This window comes from Panthera pardus, unplaced genomic scaffold, assembly GCF_024362965.1.
Source record: "Panthera pardus isolate Hobbes unplaced genomic scaffold, ASM2436296v1 HiC_scaffold_2, whole genome shotgun sequence".
NCBI lineage: Eukaryota > Metazoa > Chordata > Mammalia > Carnivora > Felidae > Panthera > Panthera pardus.
This window is the reverse complement of record NW_026526765.1, coordinates 46,197,675-46,220,148: the sequence shown is the minus strand read 5'-3', so window position 1 is coordinate 46,220,148 and position 22,474 is coordinate 46,197,675. Positions and strand designations below refer to the sequence as shown.

Genomic DNA, 22,474 nt, shown 5'->3' with positions numbered 1-22,474 from the left:
GGAGGTACAGACATGCCTTCTAAACACACACACACACACACACACACACACACACACACACACTTCACAGGACCTGCCAGCTGGCAATACCACTCTCCATACCTACGCGCTGGGCGTCCCTCCTGATGGCTTCTTGGTCATGCCAATCCTTCAGCTTTTGCCCATCTCCCAGGAAAAATATCTTCTTCTGCTGATTGTGGGAGCCCTTAAAAAAAAACAAAAAACAAAACATAAAAACTGTGAAAAAGAAGGAAAGGGGAAATAAATTTAGTAACAGAGTCCCAGAAATTGCACTACCTATGGGACCTGTTGGTTTTGACTGATGGTCTGTCACCATTTGTTCATTTATTAATTCCCTCAATATACCTCTGTTAGCACTGGCCATATGCCAGTCAGGTGAGCAAAGGTCAGAAGGATGACAGGTACACATGTCTACCCTCCTGGAACTACAAACCAGCAGGAGAGAAAACAGATGGACAGACCTTCCTTTCCCCCAAGGGAGAAAGCAGTAAGTGTGACTCTGTCCAACAGAAATCTAACATGAGCCACAAATGTGAGCCACACGTGTAACTTTAGATTTTCTAGTATTCACACTAAAAGAAAAAAACAAACAAAAACCAGATGAATTAGGTTTATATAAAAAATAAAATATATTTTATTTAACCCAATATACTCTACCTAAAATATCGTCATTGCGAAGGTACTAGGTTTGAAATCAGGTGTATTTTGTACTTGTGTTCACCTTAATTCAGAGCTTCCCAGGTGCTCAGTAATCAGAGGTGGCTCGTGGCTACATACTGGACAAGGCAGGTAAGTGAACCTTACTTAGATCAGAGGCCTGGAGACAGGGCCCCAGGTGTTCACTTCCACCTGGGAGAACCGGAGATAATTTCACAGACGTGAAGGCATTTGGGCTAAGCTTCAGGTAAGCAGAAATGAGAGGCAGGGGCATAGACTTCCAGGTGTGGTGGAGAGTGGCCAGAGCTGGGCTGGGCCTGAGGAGCTCTGAGCACAGAAGCAGAAGCCAGCCCTTGGTCACCTCTACAGTCCCCAGAAGAGCCTAGTCCCCAAGAAGGTGAACATTTGGCCAGTGTGTGTGGAGTGTATGAACAAGCAATTGGATGGCTGAAAAAAAATGGGAAAATACAGCAGCCACAAGAGAGCAGCCCCCTGGGGCCAGGCTCTGAAGGCATTTCCTGTGTCTGGGAGATGAGCCCATCCTGGTGTGCCCATTAGGAAGCAGTTTCCCTAATTAAAGGAGTTGCATGCCACTGTCTGGGGTCATCACAGGGCACCAGATGTTTCCCCATGCCAACAGTGAAGTCTAAACACTTGGCCCCGGGGCTCAGTTAGAGCCTTCCCCAGGTAACGCTGCGCTGCATGGCTGTTTAAATGTCTTCCTGTGTTCACGAAAATGAGAATGGCTTTCCACATCACCTTGCCCATTAAAAATCTTGCAGACTTGTTCTTGCCACTGTGGCATGCAGGAGGCAACAGTCCTTTTTCCTATGTAATTAGCTACGAAGACCCGCAGCATGTGACACGCTGCGACATTAGCACTAACAAGAAGCCACCAGAAGAAAATCATCCCCAAGCCAATTTTTTAAGTCTCTGGCTGATCCTTGTGTTAGCAGATTTTCCACAACGGCTCAATATCCTTACATCAGCTCTAATGATAATCGCAATCCTTTGCATTCATTCCCTCTCCTACGGACCTGAGTTGCAAGAAGCAAATTCTGAAAGTTAGCATGCCAGACGTGTTGGTCAGAGAGGGAAGGAAAACTGTGAAAACAAAGGCCACGTGCCTGCAAACAGTTCTCGGGGCTCTCAGAAAACACAGAGGCTGCGCCGGAAGCCCCTTCAGCAAGTTTCCACTGCATTCAGCTACATTTCCACAGGAGACACTCAGCGCTGCTTTGGGACGAGGGGTTCCAAGAGGAGGAGCTTGGCCCCCTTTGAACCACACCAGCAATGCATCTGTCTGTTTTCTGTACCAGGATTCCATGCGGGATTTCATTTTAAAAAGGTCCTCTGCTGAAAACAAACCGACAACCAAATCTCCTAATACATGAACAAATACAAGTGGAAACTGATCAGGGCCACATCTCCATTTCGAAGAGCAGCCAAGCCTTGGGGTGGGTCAGGCGCCTGCCCAAGAAATACTCCATCACTGAGATGTCAAGAGGGATGGGTCAAGGGCTGTTTAGCAGTGTTTTGTCCAGCCCTCCCTCCCAATTCCTTTTCCTTCTCCTGCTACCCAAAGACTGGAAACTTCAGGTGACTGCTCAGCTCACTGGTGGAACCAAGAGGCTCTGCAGACCGAGGCCACCTAAATGGAAGAAGCCCATCTAAAGAGGTTCTCAAAGTATGAGCAGCACTGCCCCACCTGGGAACTTGTGAAAAATGTTAATTCCTGGGCTCTGCCCCAGTCCTCCTGAGACAGAAACCCTGGTGGGGGGGAGGCCCTAAGATCTATGTCTTAACAAGTCCTCCAGGGCACCTGGGTGGCTCAGTTGGTTAAGCATCTAACTCTTGATTTCAGCTCAGGTCACAATCTCACAGCTTCGTGGGTTCAAGCCCTGCATCATGCTCTGTGCTGGCAGCATGGAGCCTGCTTGGGATTCTCTCTCCCTCTCTCTCTGCCCCATCCCCCCATAACACACACACACACACACACACACACACACACACACACACACACTCACACGTCCTCCAAGAGGTCCTAAGCCGTTTTTGAGTTTAAGTTTAAGAACCACTAGTCTCGAATAAAGAGGACATAATCCTGCCTGCTCTGAGCTGCTCAGACCAAACCTGGGCTCTAGTATCCAAGTTGAACAGATTGATCATCAAAGGTCACAAAAACCTTAAGTATGGTCGCTAGCAAAAACAATCTGGTGGCTTTGAGGTTTGGTTTTGTTTTTGTTTCATCTTGTTTTTTAATTGCCAGTGCAGGGGTGGGGGGCAGGCAGGGAAGGGAGATTTCCTATTGTTCTATCAAGATTTTTGGCTTCTCGTGAAAACTCAAAAGACATGTCAATGTTCAGGCTGAGTTCCCTCAGCTCCTCAGCGGGGAGTGACAAGAACTGCCCTGCTTAGGTGAGGCAAGCCTCTCCAGCTTGCCACAGTCCCTACCATTCCTTACTGCTTTTCATCTGGTTCCCATCTCTCATTTGTGTCGCTTGCCTGGCCGCAGCGAGTCTGCATATTGCCGCAATACACACTATTGTATAATATACGATGTACAATGCTGCAATTAGAAACTGTGTGTTAGGAGAACTAGGAGATGAGAAGCCATGGGGAACACAGAAGGAATTATCTTGTTCTCTGAGGTCCTGAGGCTAGAATGAGCGACAATGGCAGGGGGCTTTGCTCAAGGTAGAGAAGAAATTCCAAAAGTTGGATCGTGCTAGGATGAAACAGGACTAGGAGGAAGATATTAGAGGAGGCCAGGAATAGGATGCTTGATAGTTCATCAGGATGTGAAAGAGAGGACTCAAGGCTGGATTGAAGCTAGTGCTTCTCAAAATGAAATCAGCAGGGACACCTGGGTGGCTCAGTCGGTTGAGCGTCCTACTCTGGATTTCAGCTCAGGTCATGATCTCATAGTTCATGAGACTGAGCCCCACGTTGGGTTCTGTGCTGACAGTGTGGAGCCTAAATGGGATCCTCTCTCTCCCCCTCTCTCTCAAAAAAAAAAAAAAAAAAAAAAAAAAAATTAATGTGCAGTGCGATCACAGAGCAGGGGTGGGAGATCTTGTTAAACACAGATTCTGATGTGGGGACTGAGACTCTGCACATCTAACAAGCTCCCAGGTGATGCTGATGCAGGTGGTTCATGAAGGACACTGAGTAGCAAGGGCTAGGTGACCCTTAAAGGACATTTCAAGAGTCTAAAATTCCACGGAGGGCTCTGTTTCCTCCATCTGTTCATCAAAGTCTTCCCTCGACATGGGAAATGCGGCATGGGATTGAATCACACAGTTGTGATCTCATGGAAGTAGGCTCCTTGAATCTTGTTCTCAGAATGAATAGTGAATTGCTGAACTGACAGGGTAGAGAGTTGAGGTTCCAAAATTCGGGGAGTTTCACACCCTCAGCTTCTACGACCTGCACTGCCCTTTGCTTTTATGATGTTTGGCCTTCTGGAATGCTCTGTGGACAGGATCTATGCTGTTCAGGTGGTCCCACTGGCCCTTCCATCTCCCTAAGCAAAGAGGACGTCAGAGCCTACAGACACAGGGAGTTCTGCACATCTAAGCAGATAGTTATAGAGAGTCCTCAAATATCCAAGCTAAGCAGATAACTCAGAATCAATTAGTCCACTCCTCCCCCATCTTACAGATGGGGAAGCTGAGGCCCAAAGAGGCCCAGCTACCCAACCAAGGCCACATAAGCAGGCAAGATGATAAGAACCATGTTCTCTGACTCCCAGGCTAGTCTTCAGTGAAGAGAGTCCTTGTGTTGTGACCTTGGACAAGGTCCAGAAGCCACAAGCACCCTAATTTTCCCACCTGGAAAATGGAGACAGCACTACTGACCCAAAAGGTACATTCAGATGAAGTGAGAAATCATAAAAACAGGATGTATCCCAAGAACTTCCAGAATTTTCACATAAATTGTGGATATCAACTCCTCTAGAATTTTAAGAATCTACTGTAAACTGACATCTTCTCATCAGATCACCTGGATGCAGAACTCAAAGTTTGCTATTAATTGCTTCACAATTAATAGGTCTGAGCTTTCAGTAGGAGAAAATTTAGGTTTCAATCCTAAAATCACAGAGTTTTCAGTGCTCAGAGGGTTCTTTTAATCCTATCCACAAACCTGAACAAAAGTTGTGATCAATTTCAAGTGGTTCAGGACTCTCTGAGGTCCATCCATGGAAACCCCACAGACAGATCATCCAAACTATCACCAATCGTTTATCAAGACCTACCCTGTGCCAGGCATTGGGGATACTGGCAGGACAACACAAAGCCTGTATAAGTGTTAATGGGGGCTTACAGCCCAATCAGTCTCTCTCAAAGGGTGGTTCTTGGGAGGCCTGGGCCCTCATTATAGATGTAATTTCCTGGCCCCACCCTGAACCTATTATATCAAAGTACCTGGGGTAGGGAGCCAAGATGTGTTTTTATTTATTTAATTTTTTTTTTTTTTTTTTTTTTTTTTTTTGAGAGAGAGAGAGAATGCACAGGTGGGGGAGAGGGGCAGAGGGAGACAGAGAGAGAATCTTGAGTAGGCAGCACATCAGCACAGAGCCCAGTGCGGGGCTCAATCCCATGACCCTGGGATCACACAGCCGAAATCAAGAGTTGGACCTTCAACTGACTGAGCCACCTAGGCGCCCAATGTGTTTTTAAACACAATCCCCAAGTGATTCTGATTCACAATAAAGCTGGAAAAACCACTTGTCTAAATCTAGCTGTCTCGATATGAAATCTGAGGCTAACAGAATAGAACAGATTTTCCCTAAATTCCTTGGCTTGCCAGCCCCAAAGCCCAGATCTGGCTGTTCTCTCCCTGGGACAGACTGTGAGCCTCTTGAAGGCAGGGGCATCACCTGTTTTGGTTCATCAGTGTGCGTTCTTAGGCCAACACCTGGTCCATCTTAGGCCCTCAATAAATACCAGCTGAATGACTGAGGGCTGCTCATCAAAGGGGCAGGCTGCCTAGTTTAATGACTCAGAGCATTCTAGCTCCAGAGTTGGAAAAACCTAGGTTTCACTTCTGGGGTAGGTGGACCCCAATTTCCCTGACTGATAAATAGGGAAAACTAACAGAATAACCGTAACCTGTGGGTTGTTGGGGAGAATGAACTGAGCTAATCAATACAGAGCATCTAGCTCAGTGTCTGGCACAAAGTCAGGCCTTCTCAGTAAAGGGGGCCTAGTAATACATTCTTTTTAGAGAAAGCTTATCACCCGGTGTTTATGATAGCCACCTTTGGAGGAACAGAAGAGGGCGGGAATCAAATAATAAAACCATAAGCCCTGCAGACGCAACCTATGTAACACCTGAGCTGATGCAAGTGGCCACTGCTGATAACAGGATTTAGAGAGTCTCCTCATTCACAGGAGGGCATGTACCCAGGTGGAAATCCTTCAGAAAAGAAGAAAGTTCCTAGTTAAGAGTGGCAATCTGCAATACAAACAAATGTCACAGGACCTTTAGCAACAGGAAAGGCGTGGACAGCGCTTCTCAAAAGACAGCAATTCCTCCGCAATAGCAATCACTTAATATTATGCAAGCAAGCATGTCTGGATTTCAATCCAGGGCCAACTGTAAATTTCTTTAATTCTACAGACTCGAACATTTGTCTGTGAAAGCTGTGACTGCTTCCCTTCAGCAACCATCTCTTGCCCTTGGTTTCCAGAGGTCCTTTTGCCACAGGAATCAAAGGGGCTGGGAGGGAGCATGGAAAGAGAGGTGAGGGAGAGTCTGTGGAGGAGACTGGCAGAATTAACGTGGCAATCCCATTAAACAATAAATGGGAAATGGATTTCGACTGGCTGCTCTAAATAACTGCTTCTGGTATCTGCGTGCTTTTACTTAACATTCCACGGAAAGAATCAATTAGTGTTCAAACAGCCACACACTCACACACACAGACGGAATTTTAATCTTTTGTTGAATCACTATTTAGCGTGCCTGGCACCCTTCGGAGGGCAGAAAGAAAGATGGTGAAGCAAGCCAACTGTGTTCTGCCCAAGAAGAAAGATCTATCAAAGTGCACTCTAATCCCAACATTGCAGACTCTGCGACTCCCACTCAGAGGACTCTGGCATCCCTCGTTCAGCTGGTGAGTGTCTTCAAAATACGGAAAACGGGTGATATGCTCCAAAACAGCAATGCCCAAAGTCAAACCGAGAAGGTCATCTGCTGCAGCCAGGGTCTGAAGACATATTACAGACCAGATTCTGCTGCAAATTTAACATGGCTGCTCCCCCTGACCCTCCTTTCACCCAACCCTACAAAGGCACTGGAATGATTTTGCTTTGAGGTTTAAATGACTCTGTATAATTCCAAACGTTTGTTTATCTGCTAAGTAGATTATTCTAATAACCTTCATACACACACACACATACACACACACACACACACGCATACAGCAAAGCATTCTCCTCAAGGTTGCCTGCAAGGTTATACTTCAAAGAGGGCCAGGTACAGCTTGATTTACTGAAAGCATAAAGTTACTTTAAGCAAGGGAGTTTGGACAACTGGATAAATGTACTTCCTTTATGAGTTTTGAGGACATAAGCTGGATTGTTTTTATTTATTCATTCATCCAACAAATAAGGATGACTCTGTTGGTAAATCGGGGACCTACTATGTCCAAAGAACTGTGGGGGAGACAAAGATAAATAAGATAGTCCCTGGACTCAACAAATAGCATGGATATGTGACAAGTACATAAGAGGAAAAAACACAATACTAATATAAGGGCGCTGAAAGTTGTATGGATAAATTCTATAGGTATTTACAAGAACCAAAGATTAAATTCTACCTGGGACAATCAGGCAAAGATTCCTACAGAAGCAGAGTCTATGAGAGTTGCCTAAAAGGATGGGTAGGATTTTGACAGGCAGCAATGGGGGATGGGGGGGGGGGGGCGGCTGTCAGAATCTAGTTGGAGGGAAAGCATGTACAAAGAAAGGGACTTCATGAAGTAAGGGACATGTTTACTTAACGGCAAAGAGCCTGACTTGGCTGGAGTGAGTAGAGTACAAAAGAGAGTCATGGGCCATGAGGCCAGGAAGTCTGAACCGGACTCTGAGCACCTTACACTGGAGCTGTTCAGCAGGTGGGAGCCACAGAAGGTCTCTGAGCAAGGAACAGGTGGGGGTAGAGCTCCAAGAATAAAATGTTACTACCTATCCCCTTGCAATTCATCTCAGAATCTTCCTCTTCCTGGGAGAGAGGGTAGAAGATGATCTTGTTTTCATTCAGAGGAAAGGGTCCCTCTTTCTGGCCCAGGACCACTCTCCTTCCGGCATTCCCTGGGTCAGACTTCTATAGGGCTGACCTTACCCCAACCGCTATCTGGTAGGCTGCTGTTCAGAGACAACCTGCCTTTCACCATAACCAGTACCAAGCTGTATGAGACAACCATGACATGTAAAGGGCACTGTCTACGAGGGATGAAGACACTACAGCCCAGTGACCATGAGACTGCCTGAGTCTGCTGAGTGCAGGTCAGGTAAATCTGCTGTTCCACTCAGCAACTGTCTATTTTCCCAGCTCTGATAACTCCGCAGTCTTGATGCCAGGATGTTGGAATCTGAAATCTAGAAGGGGCCCCATTTCCTAAGAGGGCAAGGTCATTCACAGACAGGAACCACTGTTTAAAAAGGCTGATTCTGTACTTTCAAGGGCAGATCCACCTGTCCAATTCACCTTTTGTACAGATGGCTCTAGAAAAGGTCATTTGCTACTTAAGGTGTGAAAGCTCATTAAGAGACTTTTTCAAGCAGCAGAGAGAAATATAGCCAAGATATTTGTAATGTCTATTATCTAAAGGGCAAATGGAATCTTTAGTAACTTCTTGCTTCCATTCTAAAAGAATGACATCAACTTGTACTATTTTCTTCAGAGGAAGTTCCCAAATGTTTTATCACCTGGTGTGTGTGTGTGGGGGGGGGGGGCACAATACTCTGATCCATAATTTTATAATGTTCATTTGAGTCTCTCACCCACCCATCCACCCACTTAAATGTTTAATGAGTACAAGCACATGCTAGACTCTGTGCTATGTGTCCAGGATATTGGGGAGCAAGACAGACAAGGACCCTGCTCTTATAGAGCTACGGTATGGTGTGTGGCAGGGGGGATTATACACTTTAATCCAGAACCACAAATAAACTGGAACAGCTACAGTGGTGTGTGCATTAAAAAAAAAAAAAAAGTACATGGTGCAAAAAGGTTCCTTTCTTTCAGATCAGATCAGGAGGGTTTGATCCCATCAGCAAGGTTAAGGGAGGCTTCCCTGAAGAAACAGGGGAGTATGATTAGGAGTTAATTCAACTGAAAGAGGAAAACAGAGCATTCCTGATGGAGGGAAAAGCAAGGCTATGCAAAGGCCCTGTGGAAAGGCACAGATGAAACACAGGTGGGACTGAAAGAAAGCAGTGTGTGTGGCACATGGACGAGGAGGGAAAGGCTGATGGGGATGAGAGGTGGGCAGGTATAAGGATTTTGTCTGTCCCAAGATTTTATATAATAGGAGGTGGCAAGATCAGGTTGCATTTGGCAGGCTGTGTTGTAGCCCAGTGGAGAAGGGATTAGGAGACCAAGAAGGGTAGAACTAAGGGAGGAGGCTCTCACAGCGTATACGTATAGGCAGAGATGATGCCAGCATGGGCTAGGAAGACGCAAGTAGGGATGCACACGGACAGATTTTTTTTTTTTTTAACAGAGTCACAAGGGTCTATAGTCCGCAGGTCTATTGTCCAGAAATGCAGGCTGAGAACTCTGACACTTGGGTGATAAGTTTGTCTTTAAGGTCCATAAGCCCAAAGTCCTGTGGATGCAGGTGGGGTTGACCCGGGGTCTGAGCCCAGATCTCCCTTGGTCTAGCCTGGTGTTTGCCCCATCACATGTTACTTTCAAGTTTGAGTCCTGTTCATGGACAACGAGTCACAAAATCAGACCCTAACAGAACTGTATCATCTGCATAGTAACCTTCAGGAGTTGCATGACACGTGGTCAAAGAGGAAGAGAAACAAATGGTAACTGGGGAGGCTGGCGATCCTCCCGTCCCCAAGCTCAGTGAGCCAGTGCCATGGATGGTGTCCCTAGAGGCCTAGTTCTCTCTAGCCTCTGGCATGTGAGCACTTCAGTGCTGAGTGAGCCTTCTCTTGGAAGACAAGTACTTTCACTACCTCAGAAGGCACTGCGATGACTTCAACTGAAGAAATCGTCATCGGTGTTACAGCCAGGGGAAAAAAAGTCCTGCCTAAACTGGACTTTTGAGAGGTGGTTTGCCATTATATTCCATGAGCAATTGTCAAGGGCCATTCTGATTTTATGTTATTTCCCCCTAAAGTGGTGAGTTTATTATAACCTAACCCTTTTGTAAGATGAGACTTTACTATATTATTATTGTCATTATAGCCACTTTGAAGATGACAAAACTGAGGCCTGGAGAGAAAAATCAATAGGAAAGCGCTTTGCAAACTGCCAACCACCCCATGAGCGTAATCATCACAGCTAATGGTTCCTTCCACACACATCTGCCCACTCCCTCCCACGTCTCAGAACACAGTCCGTTCTCGGGAAAGAAAAACTCGCTGGAGTGAATCATACTTCTGTGCCTTGTTCACAAGGGGTCTTGCAAATCCCAGTCTAGCCAGTAAGTGATCAACCACAGGAAAGCCTCCAGAGTGTTCTCAGAGGCTCGGCGGAGGGAGCCCAACAGAGGGTCACTGCCCTGCTCTGCAGAGCAGATGTGGATGCGTACGGAGGAAGGCGGGCAAAACGAGGAGCTGCATACAAGGCAATTTCTTAGCTTTCAGGGGTGGAAAAATGTCTGCAAACACATCTTATTGGTCTCCTGCTTGGGGAATGAGAACTGAGACACCAAGCAATTCAGTAGTTGCTCTATTAATAGCACTAATTACAGTCAGGATCCCCTATACTCTGAAGACAGCACAACCAACTGTGTAACAGCACCTGCTTTGGAGTCAGAAATACCTAGGCTTGTGTCACAGTTCTGCTTCCTAGCTGTGTGACCTGAGGCAGGTTACATTGTTTTCCCCAAGCCTTGGTTCCTCAAACATGAAATGGGGGATATGAACAGTATCTGGCACACAGGTTCCTGTGAGGAATACATGAGCTACAGCCAGTAAAGGTCTTAGCAGAGTTTGGTATTTAGGAAGCACTAAAAATCAGAGCCACCATTATTAGTTATTATTTGGATAGTACTCTGCAATCGACAAAGCATCTTTACATACGCCATCCTATTTCTTCACCACAATCACACCAGGATGAAGGCGGCATCATGAAGTTATCATAACGTTCTTCCTTGTGGATCCTGGACTCTGAGAATCCTCTCAATGTTGTGCTCCAAGTGGCCCTTAACAGTCAGCCGGCAATGACCAGAAGACAGGATGTATCCGCCATGCCTGCCTTGAGCTGGAAGAGTGAATTCCCAAGAACGCCTGGTAAGGTGTGGGCCACTGGCTGACTTCTGCCGTCTTAGAGCTTCAGGCTGCCGACTGTTCACTGCTTGCAAAGGTCCCCAGGGCAGTGGGGAGGGGAAAGTGGGAAAAGCAGGTGACTGATGGCCATCCCCGCCTCTAGTGCTGCCCTCCCCTCACCCACAACTGCCAGGGTCTTCCCATGTGCCATGCCTCAGAGTCACAGAATCTAGGTGCTGAATGGGAGCTGAGGTTCTTTCTGCTCTGTTTTCTTACTGTCCACTGGACCCAGTAACCCTCTCTTTGCCGTAACACATGGATGGTCCCTGAGACTGGCTCGGGCACTTAGGAGAGTGTCTCCGTACAGATGGCTACAGTTATTAGAAAACTCCTTTGGGTACTTAGCTCCTTGGGCTCCTTCTTGGCCCCAAAGGAAAGTCTCTGATGGACTCTGATCCTGGCCTCGTCCATCTGCCATCTTGGAACCTCTAAACTCTTCTTCATTTCTCTTGGGGTGGGAACCAAAAGGGGCTCTGAACCTCCTTGAGTGGTATCCCCACCACTTCCCCCGCCCCTACCTTGCTCTCACTCTGGCATTCTTGTTCTTACACACTGATGTCTTAAGACATACAGGATAGGGGCGCCTGGGTGGCTCAGTCGGTTGAGCGTCCGACTTCAGCTCAGGTCACGATCTCACGGTCCGTGAGTTCGAGCCCCGCGTCGGGGTCTGGGCTGATGGCCCAGAGCCTGGAGCCTGCTTCCGATTCTGTGTCTCCCTCTCTCTCTGCTCCTCCCCCGTTCATGCTCTGTCTCTTTCTGTCTCAAAAATAAATAAACGTTAAAAAAAAAATTTAAAAAAAAAAAAAAAGACATACAGGATACATGAGGTGTAGACACAGCAGCGCACAGGATGGTGTTCTGAGAATACACCACTTTGTTATGCAAGTAGACACCCCTGTAGGAACAAATCCCAACTCTCAGGGGCGGGCCTTGCCTGACCTCCTTGGCTACATCATAATCTCTAAATGTGCCCTGATGGCATCCTTACTGCTCCTTTGTGATTTGCACATTCATTTGGGTGATTCTTTCATTATCGTCTGCCTCTCCTCAAACTGTGAACTCCATGAGGGTAGGAGATAGGAATTTTTGTTAAATGAATGAACAAATGAGCAGAGACATCTTTTGTTTTCTTTTCTAGATAAAGGAAAGTCATCCATGATCACACATGTCTACTACAGTCCCAAGGGATTAATACCATAAATGGGTTCTGAGGATTAACTTTATCCTCTTGACTGAAAGGTTTCAGGTCGACTTAATGGGTTCCAAAACTAAGGAGAGCTGCTTTGCCTGGATCCTAAAGTGATTTCTAAAACCTTATGTTCTCCAGGAGCTGTTCTCTTTTTTCTGTCACCATAATCGGAATTTTAGCTGGGAATATGACTTCTCAGCATGCAGATATTTTCCAGACACCCTTGCAGCTAGTTGTGGCCTCACTAGGTCCTATCCAACAAGAGGCGAGTGCAGGTGTTGTGTGGCATTCCCCGGAACCCACCTGAAGAAACCTTCGTTCCTTCTGTGCTGCTGCCTAGAATGCAAGTGCCACCGGGATCACGAGACGGAGGGCCACCCCCTAGAGATGGTGAGGATACTGGTGGGAAGGAGCCCTAGATTCCTGAAGACTTCAGGGATTGGAGCTGTCACACCAGCCCTGGACTGCAAACCTCCAGACCTTCTTCTCTTGAGGCTTGAAAACCTGAGAAATCACTTGGTGTGAGACCGAAAACCCTGAAGGAGGATCCAAAAGACCTAGTTTTCAGACTTCTGGCTCTACACGTACGAAGAGTGGGACAGTAGGCAGGTCCGTTGTCTTTCTAGATCTCCGTTCTTTGAATATAGAATGGTGGTCAAAATATCTGCCCACAACATGATTATGTAAAAAATGCTAAGGAATCTACAAAAAGGCAGTAGAACTAGTGAGTTCGGCAATGTCACAGGATACGAGGTTAACAAATGAAAATCAAATTGCACTGCTAAATACCAACAATGAAACATTGGAAATTCAAATAAAACATACCATCTACAACAGCATCAAAAATATGAAACACTTGAGGGATCAATCTCACAAAAATATGCAAGACCTAAATACCGAAAACTACGAAAGAAATCAAAGCTCTAAATAAATGGAGAGATACATCATATGTTTATAAATCAGAAGACTTGACGTTGTTAAGATGTCAATTCTCTATCTGTGGACTCAATGCAATCTTTGTAGAAATTGATACGCAAGGGACATAGAAAAAGAGCGACAGTTGGAATGCTTAATATCCACTAATTTCAAGGCCTGCTCTGGGGCCACAGTGACCAAGGGAGTGTGGTACTTGAGTAAGGAAAGACATGTGATCGATGGGAACTGCACGGAGAGTCTAGATATATCATCAGTTGATTCTGAACAGAGGTGCTAAGGAAACTCCATGGAAAAGGATAATCTTTTCCACAAATGGTGTTGGAACAACTAGATATCCATATGTCTACATATAAACCTCAATCCTTACCTCACACTATACACACAAATTCACTTGAGATGGATCATTGACTTAAACCTAGGAGCCAAAACTATATAATTTGTACAAGGAAGGATGTGAGCAAACTTTAGCAACCTTAGTTTAGGGGACAGTCTCTTAAACAGGACACAAACAGCATAAAAGATGCATAAATTGGAATTCATTGTAATTAAAAGCCTTTGCTCTTTTAAGGGCAAGCCATGGACTAAGAGAATATATTTGCAAGAATATATTTGATGAAGGACTTATATTCAGAATGCACATAGCATATGTTACAGCTCAACGTCATTAGTCATTAGGGAAATGCAAATCAAAACTACCATGAGAATAGCCAAATCACGGAGAGAGCCCAAATGTCCACTAACTGAAGAATGGATTAAGAAGATACAATGTACACATACGCAATGGAAGACTACTCACTGATGAAAAAGAATGAAATCTTGCCATTTGCAACAACATGGATGGAACTGGAGGGTATTATACTAAGCAAAATAAGCCAGTCAAAGACAGATATCTGATTTCCCTCCTATGCGGAGTCTGAGAAAGTTAACAGATGATCATAGGGGAAGGGCATGAAAAATAAGATAAAAACAGAGAGGGAGGCAAACCACAAGAGACTCTTCAATACAGAGGACAAACTGAGGGTTGATGAGGGAGGGGCAGTGGGGGGGGGGCGTGAAGAAAACAGATGATGGGCATTTGTTGGGTTGAGCACTGGGTGTTACATGTAAGTGATGAATCACTGGAATCTACTCCTGAAGCCAAGACTACACTGTATGCTAGCTAATTAGAGAATTACAAAACAGGAAGACAAAGCAAACAAACACGCAAACAAACAAAAAAAACCCCAACTACCATGAGATACCATTTTACAGCTACCCAGACAGTGATAATTTTTAAAAATGGAAAATAACAAATGTTGGCAAGGATGTGGAGAAACTGGAACCCCTGTACAATTGGGAGATTGTATGGAGAGGATACAAAATCTCACAGCTACTATGGAAAGCAGTTTGGTGGTTTCTCAAAGGTTAATCATAGAAGTATCCAGATGACCCAGCAATTACACTCCTAGGTACGTATCCAAAAGCACTGAAAGCAAAGACTCACACAGTTGTTGTTGTTTTTTTTTAATGTTTACTTATTTTTGAGAGAGAGAGAGAGAGAGAGAGAGAGAGAGTATAAGCGGAGGAGGGGCAGAGAGAGAGGGAGACACAGAATCCGAAGCAGGTTCCAGACTCTGAACTGTCAGTGCAGAGCCCGACACGGGGCTCGAACACGCTAACCGTGAGATCATGACCCGAGCCAAAGTCAGACACTTAACCAACTGAGCCACCCAGGCGCCCCTCACATAGGTATTTTTATGCCAACGTCCACTGCAGCATTATTCACATACCCAAAAAGTGGAAATGAGTCGACTGTTCCTTCATAGACAAAGGGATAAACAAAACACAGCACATACAACAGAATATTTTTCAGCCATGAAAAATTTGATATATGCTACAACGTGGATGGATCTTGAAAATATTGTGCTTAATGAAATAAGGCAGATACAGACGGATGCATATTATATGATTCCACTTACATGAGGTATATAGAATAGGGAAACTCATACACACAGAAAGCAGAATACAGGTTAACAGGGGGAAGAGGGGAGTTAGTGCTTAGAGGGAGTCATTATTGTTGGGGATGATGAGAAATGTTTTGGGTACAGTGTTAATGGTTACACAACATTGTGATGTCTTTAATGCCACTGAAATATACTCCCACAAATGGTTAAAATGATAAATATTGTTATGTACCTTTTACCACGCTAAAAAGAGACACCTCCCTCCTTCTCCCTCATCTCCCATAGAAAGCTAATTCTTCCAGTTTTCAACCCTTACATATTCTAATGCCCCCCTGGAAATTTACAATGGATGTTAACATACTTAGGCTCTGTAAAGTGTCACAGAAAAGACAGCTGCCTAGCTTTGTGTAATCCAACATTTCACAAATTTATTTGATGAGAAGTTCCCCCACCCACTCACCCCTTCCTGCTCGCAAATGATTAGCATCCTGGGGAACTCAGGGACCTTGTTTTGAAATGCGATGCTAATGACAGGGTTTATGAGGAAGAACACAACACGATTCCTCCCCTCTGCAATGTACAGTCAGTTTTTTGGTTTTTGCTTTGAAGCACGTAGACGTGGAACAATGACGTGAAGATTTCAAGCTGACATACTGACATGGAAAGAGGGAAATAAAGTTTATGATAATATAAGATTCTCTAAAATAAAGCTTCAGTCACCTACTGAGGCATCTGTCATCTGTGTCTACTAACACATCCATTCATCCATCTATTCATCCATCTGATGAACATTAATCGTGCAACTACTATTTGTTGGCTCTGGGTTACATGCTCCAGAGACTATGATACATAAAAGACACAGTTTCTGTCTATGGTAGAGCCAGATTTGAGATCATTTCCTTCTAAAAAAACCTGCTACTGAGATCTAAAAGAACAGCCATGAATTATTCTAGAATAACTGTTCTGGAAACAGCTCTGCAGAGGGCACTGAAGGATGAACATAACGTGGGCTGGTGAAGGCACTGCAAAAGCAGAGGTGGTAAGGTTGTCCAGGAATGTCCACACAGAAGAGTACGGACTATTTTAAAAGCCTGGCTTCTTATAACTCTGGTTAATGGATCACTTTACCTTTTCACAGTGGTTTCTCATATTTAACTTTCTCTGGTTAGCTGGAGAAACAAGGCATTTGAGGCTGGAAAAGAGGCTCTTGTTTCTCCTCAAGAGAATTCGAGCAGATTTCTCAGGGTGACTGTGGTAGACGGATTGCAGAAGTGGCCCCAATCTTCCACCCCTCCCTGTATCCATGTCCTCTGCGATGGGACCCCGAAGCTCCTCTCATCAAGAGATGAAGTCTTTTGCCCCACCTCCTGAATCAGGGCCGGCTTCGTGACCCGCTTTGGCCAACAGAAGGAGGCAGAAGTGACAGTGTGTCAAGCGTGAACCTAAGCCTCAAGAGACTTGCACTCTTCCCACCCCTGGTTTTTGTTCTTCTGCCCCCCACACTCCTAGGGAACAAGCCAAGGCTAGTAAGCTAGAGGGGTGTTGAGGGGCAAGTGGAGGAGGAGACATGGGGAGAAGAACCGTGGTCATCCTAGACAGAGAGCCAAACCCCAAAGATGTGCCCGCCCAGCCTGCCCATGGCTAGCCAGAGACACATGGCACAGCGCAGCCAAGACCAGGGAAGTGACCCAAATGATCTGAAGACCTGTAAGGGATAATACATGGTTACTGTTTGAAGTCACTCACTGAGCTCTGGGGTCGAGTTTTTAAGGCAGCACTGTTTGTGGTCCCAGAGAAGTGATAAAATGTCCTCTGATTCAGTTCAGTTCTGTGTTTACATCCAAAGGTGCCAACATAGAAACAAAACTGCTGGAATCCTTTCCTCCTGCTTTTTTTTTTTTTTTTTTTTTCTTAAAGATCCAAATCAGGAGCAGCTGGGTGGCTCAGTCAGTTAAGTGTCCAACTCTTGACTTTATCTCAGGTCATGATCCCAGGATCCCGAGATCGGCCCCGTGTCAGGCTCTGTGTTGAGCATAGAGCCTGACTGAGACTGACACTCACTCACTCTCTCTCTCTCTCTCTCTCTCTCTCTCTCTCTCTCTCTCTCCCCACCCCCGCCACATGCTTTGCCTCTCAAAAAAAAAAAAAAAAAATTAAAAACAAATAAAGATCCAAATCACACCTGTCTTCTAACGCTCAATTCAAATACCAGATCCTCAAATACCATATTCTAATTCTATCCCCTTTCACTTAAATAATAATCTTCCTCCCACTAACTTCTCCCTGTGCTCTCTACCCCTCTCTTTTTGGAAGTTTGCCCTGAAGGTTTCCAATTGTAGCCATTTGTATACATGTCATTCCTTTCTAGTGGACTCTAAACCAGTGCTTTCAAACTATCTATGATGAAGAACCACTTTGTTTTAATTTCCAATTCATTGTGAACCAAACCATCTGTGGTAGACAGAATTCTAAGAATGACTCCCAATGACCCTCATTCTGTTATTCTCCTCTCCCATTGAGTGTAGGTGGGGCCTGTGGATACATGAGATGTTACTGCTCTGATTACACTGTGGTACAGAACAAAGGACATTATCCAGGTTGACACAATCTAACCACACACAAAAAAAGCAGAGTCTCTTCCATCTGGCAGCCTAAGAAGTCAAAATGATTCAAAGAGTGAGGAGGATTCGATGTGGCTTTGAAGATCGAGGGACCATGTGTGGGTAGCCTCCAGGAGGAGACAGCAACCCCAAGCTGACAGCCAGCGAGGAAATGGGGACCCCGATCCTACAACCACCTGCCAACAACCTGAATGAGCCTGGAAGTGGATTCTTTCTCACAGCCTCCAGAAAAGAGCCTGGACTGGTGAACGCCTTGATTGTGACCTTGTGAGACCCTGAGCAGAGAACCCAGCTAAGTCTGCTTGGACTCATAACCTATAAAAAACTATAAGCTAATACATGCGTATTGTTTTCAGCCACAAAGGGTGTGGTAATTGTTGCAAAACAAGGTTAATGCGAACCCGTATAGCATGGCAGATGATACATTCCAAAGGCGTTTGTAACATTAGGTCCCACGTATTCTTCTAAAACCATTCTACAAGCCCATTAAGAAGAAGTAGAATCTAGGTGTCCTCCCGTTGAAGATGTACAGACCTTTGTGAATATCTCAACCAACAGAGCCTGGCAGAAGAGACACAACGTGACTTCTGAGACTAGACCATGAAAGTTCTATGAACTTCTGCCTTGCTCTCGAGGAGCCCAGCCACTATGCTATGAAGAAGTTATCTTCCTCTTCCTGTGAAGAGATCGACATGGAAAGGAGCAGACATCCAGCACCACCTGGTCAGCCACGTGAGTGAGCCAGCCCGGAGGCAGACCCTCCGGCCTCAGTGGAGGCACCCTGTGGATCAGGGAGGAGCTGTTCTGCCCGGCCGGGCTCAAACTGTAGATTTGTGAGCAAATAAATCACTGTTGTTGGTGTAAGCCACTGTAGTTGGGACAGTTTGTTAAACAGCAATGGTAATTGGAACTAGTATGCAGCTTGCACCGCATGAAATTCACCATATAAGTTCAACAGCACGTGAACAGATCTATATCTACTCAACAAGATACATCCACTGAGCATGTGCTTGGCTGTAACAGCAACGTCAAACTGCCATAAAAGTTTCTAAATGCTTGTCTTTTGTATTTTATCTCATGGTGAACTGGTGCCATTCTGCATACTACACTTTGAGAGGCATGGCCGCCAGACATCTCCCAGCCAAGCCCATGCTTACTCACCTCTGCATCCTCCCAAATGCCTGTTAGAATTCCCGGAAACAGGAGGAATTCAGTAAATGTTTATGGACTGAACAGAACACCCAAAGAAAGTCAAGGTTGAAAGCTCAACTCTCTCATTTTATAGGTGGCAACGTGACAGTCCAGAGAAATAATGGGATACATTCAGGGTCATGGGATGAGCTAGTGATTTTAACCTAGGCTTTGCCAACCCAACTGCCTACATGTAAAGAGGGGTTGGCCAGGTGTCAGATAATATAGAAGGAAGGGGGCTGGTGAAAAGGCAGGTGTATGCACGCCCATGTAAGGCAGGGGTGGGGGCAGCTGCCAGCTGACTGTCACCAAGCGAGGGAGGGCAAGTAAAGACAGATGTTCAGTTTCTAAAAAGAAACTGGAGAATTCAAGTTTCTAGACACTACCTCTTAATTTTTAATATGATACCTCAATAAACAAATATGTTTACATGCTTGATTTTGTCCAGGAGACCACCAATTTGCAATTCCTGAGCACCTCTAATTTAAACGTAAGAAAACTACGGTCCTGAGAGGTTACAGATTTAACCGAGAACCTACAAGAAGAGGTGGCAAGGTCATTTCTGACTTGCCCAGGAATTCGGTGATGATGATGACTGACTGGTACTACCACTAGTCACCGAACACCTTCACTGAACACCTACTATGGGCAAGGCACTATGCCAAGCCCTCGGCTCGACTGAGACTGTACTCTCATTTAATCCTTTCAACAGTCCTAGAAAGTAGGCACCAGTGTTTCTTCTTTTTTTACAGATTCAGCAAGAGACTCAGACAAGCTAAGTAACTTGCCGAAAGCATACTGTAAGTAGGCCGGGTGTCTGTGCTCAAAGCAAATTTTTACAAGGTGAACAGGTCTTCTTACTGTCCCTTCGGCATCCTGCCTATGGAAGTTCCCAGGTACAGTTTTACCTGGAATAGCTACAAAATCTACCCTTTAACATCTATCATTTCAAGCCAGCAGAAACCACCCAAAGGCGACCTGTTTCCTGTCCCCCAGAGTCTGAGTGATGCTGAGCCCACGTGCTATTCTTCTTTCCCAACTGCTGACTCCCCAGAGGGGCAGGCTGTTTCAAAAACTATGTTCAATGGGTCCCTTGGAGATGCTGCAGCTGGGAGCTGGGGGGTAGGGGCGTCCTGGCAAGAGGGGCTCCGATTTCTTCTTGGTCATACGTTCATCAGGCTTTTAAGCAAGATGATGTGACAAGTGTTCCTTCTGCTGCTTAAAAAAAAAAAAAATTTTTTTGAGAACCAATGATCTAAGCCAACCCCTTCACTTCATTTTCTAAAGACAGACCCTATAATTTGATTTGCAATTATAACAATAATAAAGGCACATAGTGAAAGATTTTAAAAGCCGAAACGGTATACAATGGAAAATATAAATCTCTCTCTTCTCCCAACCTCTAGTCCTACCCCTTAGAGGTAACCACTGTTAACAGGTTTTTGAGTACTCCTTCCAGAATTTTTAATAAGGAAATTGAGCTCCTGAGGTTGGCTTATCGGAGATTATTCAGCCAAGGCTACGTACAAGACATTAGGCTCCTGGCATTTCTCTCTCCCTTCCTAACTTGCAAAAGTCTCAAATGTTCCCAGAGATTGCAAACTCTCTCTCCAATCCACCTGTAGCTTCAGAAACCATATATTATGCATCTTCTGGCCTCACTCACTGAGCAGGAAAATTTCATGTCTTTTTCATGTGACCATGTTTCTCCCTGGTCTTTGTTTCACATGGTAGAAAAACAACCAGAATCCCATTCTCAACTGGCCAGTGTTCAAGCCAGCAGTTGCTAGCAGCTGAAAGCACATGCTCAGCAAGAAGTCTGAGCCAACGGACAGGAACTCAGGCTCGAACCAAAATTCTTGAAGTTGTAGGAGGGGCAACATCTCCCTGAGCTCCTCTGGGGGTGTACTGTCAACCTCCCCACTGGTCTCCTGGCCCTCAGGCTACAGCCCCCAATTCCCCACCTTCCTGCCTGCTTCCTACGCCTCGTTCTCCTACATCTGTCTGCAGCCCCTTTTCCTACCTGCCTCTATTGGACCCATCTGCAGACTGAACCCGTTTTCTTCCTGGTAGGAAAGAGTATGGAAGTGCACTCAGAGCCTCTTTCTCTCCTAGAGAAGACCCCAGAGGGCCGATATTTACTGGGCTTCCCATTTGCCAGGCTTTGCTAGGCAATTTACAGGCATTATCCTCACAACAAGCCTGGAAGACGGCACTATGATTATTGTCCCATTTTCCAGATGAGGAAACTGACTAGGAAGCTGGCATAGGAAAGCAGAACTGCTGATCCCAGGCTCAGGAGGGACTTGTTCGAGTTCCTAAAGTGAGAGAGTTGCTTTTGGCCCTGACGCCTTCGATGTCACATCTGCCCATTACCCTGCCCACATCATGTTTCGGAAGGGGAAAATACACCCACGATACCCCCTGGCAGACTCTTAGTTACTCCTCCTACACCCTGTTGTCCAAAAGCCCAGCCCTTTCTCACGGCTCTTGAAGTGGACTCTGAGCATAAGAGATGGCCGTCGACCTGAGAAAAAATTAATCCCATGTTACTTGTCAGCAGAGGTGCAGACTCCCTGCCGTTGCCTAGGTTACGTGCCTGGAGCTTAAGCCACTGCCGATCACTCCCCTATTTACCTTAATTAATCACACTGGCGTGGCTCCCTCTGGAGAGGGGCTCGGCCCTCCCCACCACCCCCAGATAAACAAGGGATTTGGGGAGAACTTCTTGGTGAAATGACTTAAGTACCACGGAGACGTAGCCCTGGAGGCCAGCGTGGGTGGAAAGAGCACCACAGAGGGGCCACCTGGAACCAAAGGTGGAAAAAGAGAGGTTCCTTGTCAATGGTATTCACTTGCCCAGAAATTGTGACTGGCACTCACAAGGCAAAAATACGCTGCCAGGCAGGGCATAATTATAAGTTGTATTATTCAGGCTAATCAAAAGGAAGGCGTGAGACCTGAGAAAATAGCTGTCTCATATGTGAAAGGGCCCCATTTCATTTTTTTATGCTTTTAAAAATTACACAAGAAGGAAGCAGAGGAGGGAGTAAGCCGCTCAGACTTCATACTGCAGAGGACTTATTCCCTAAGAAACACACTACGTCGGCTGACCTGAATCTGAATGTGGACCCCACCTGCATTTCTGGCTTTCAACCCTCTCCTCTCTTGGTGTGTGTTTTAGTTTCCTAAAGGAGTCACGGGCGGCTGGACATGTGGCACTTACTGGGTCTGAAAGAGGTCAGGGCTCAAAGAACACAAAATTTACAGATATATTAACTTCGGCCTCCTTGCCAGATAGAAATGGACACATAAGACAGACACACCCACAAAAGCCTGGGACTCGGAAAGCTTAAATGCAGCAAAATCATCTACAGGATGTTAAGCCCCACACTGATC

General features: G+C 45.6%; 1 protein-coding gene across 2 annotated transcripts in view; it reads right to left on the bottom strand.

Annotated features, from left to right (window-relative positions):
* GALNT10 (polypeptide N-acetylgalactosaminyltransferase 10) overlaps positions 1 to 22,474 on the bottom strand; it is a 222,783-nt gene that overhangs the window by 130,843 nt on the left and 69,466 nt on the right. For both annotated transcript variants that reach the window (XM_053907053.1, XM_053907052.1), the window contains exon 2: positions 103 to 205. In XM_053907053.1, the coding sequence (XP_053763028.1) occupies positions 103 to 205 (103 nt within the window). The remainder of the gene's footprint in view (positions 1 to 102; positions 206 to 22,474) is intronic.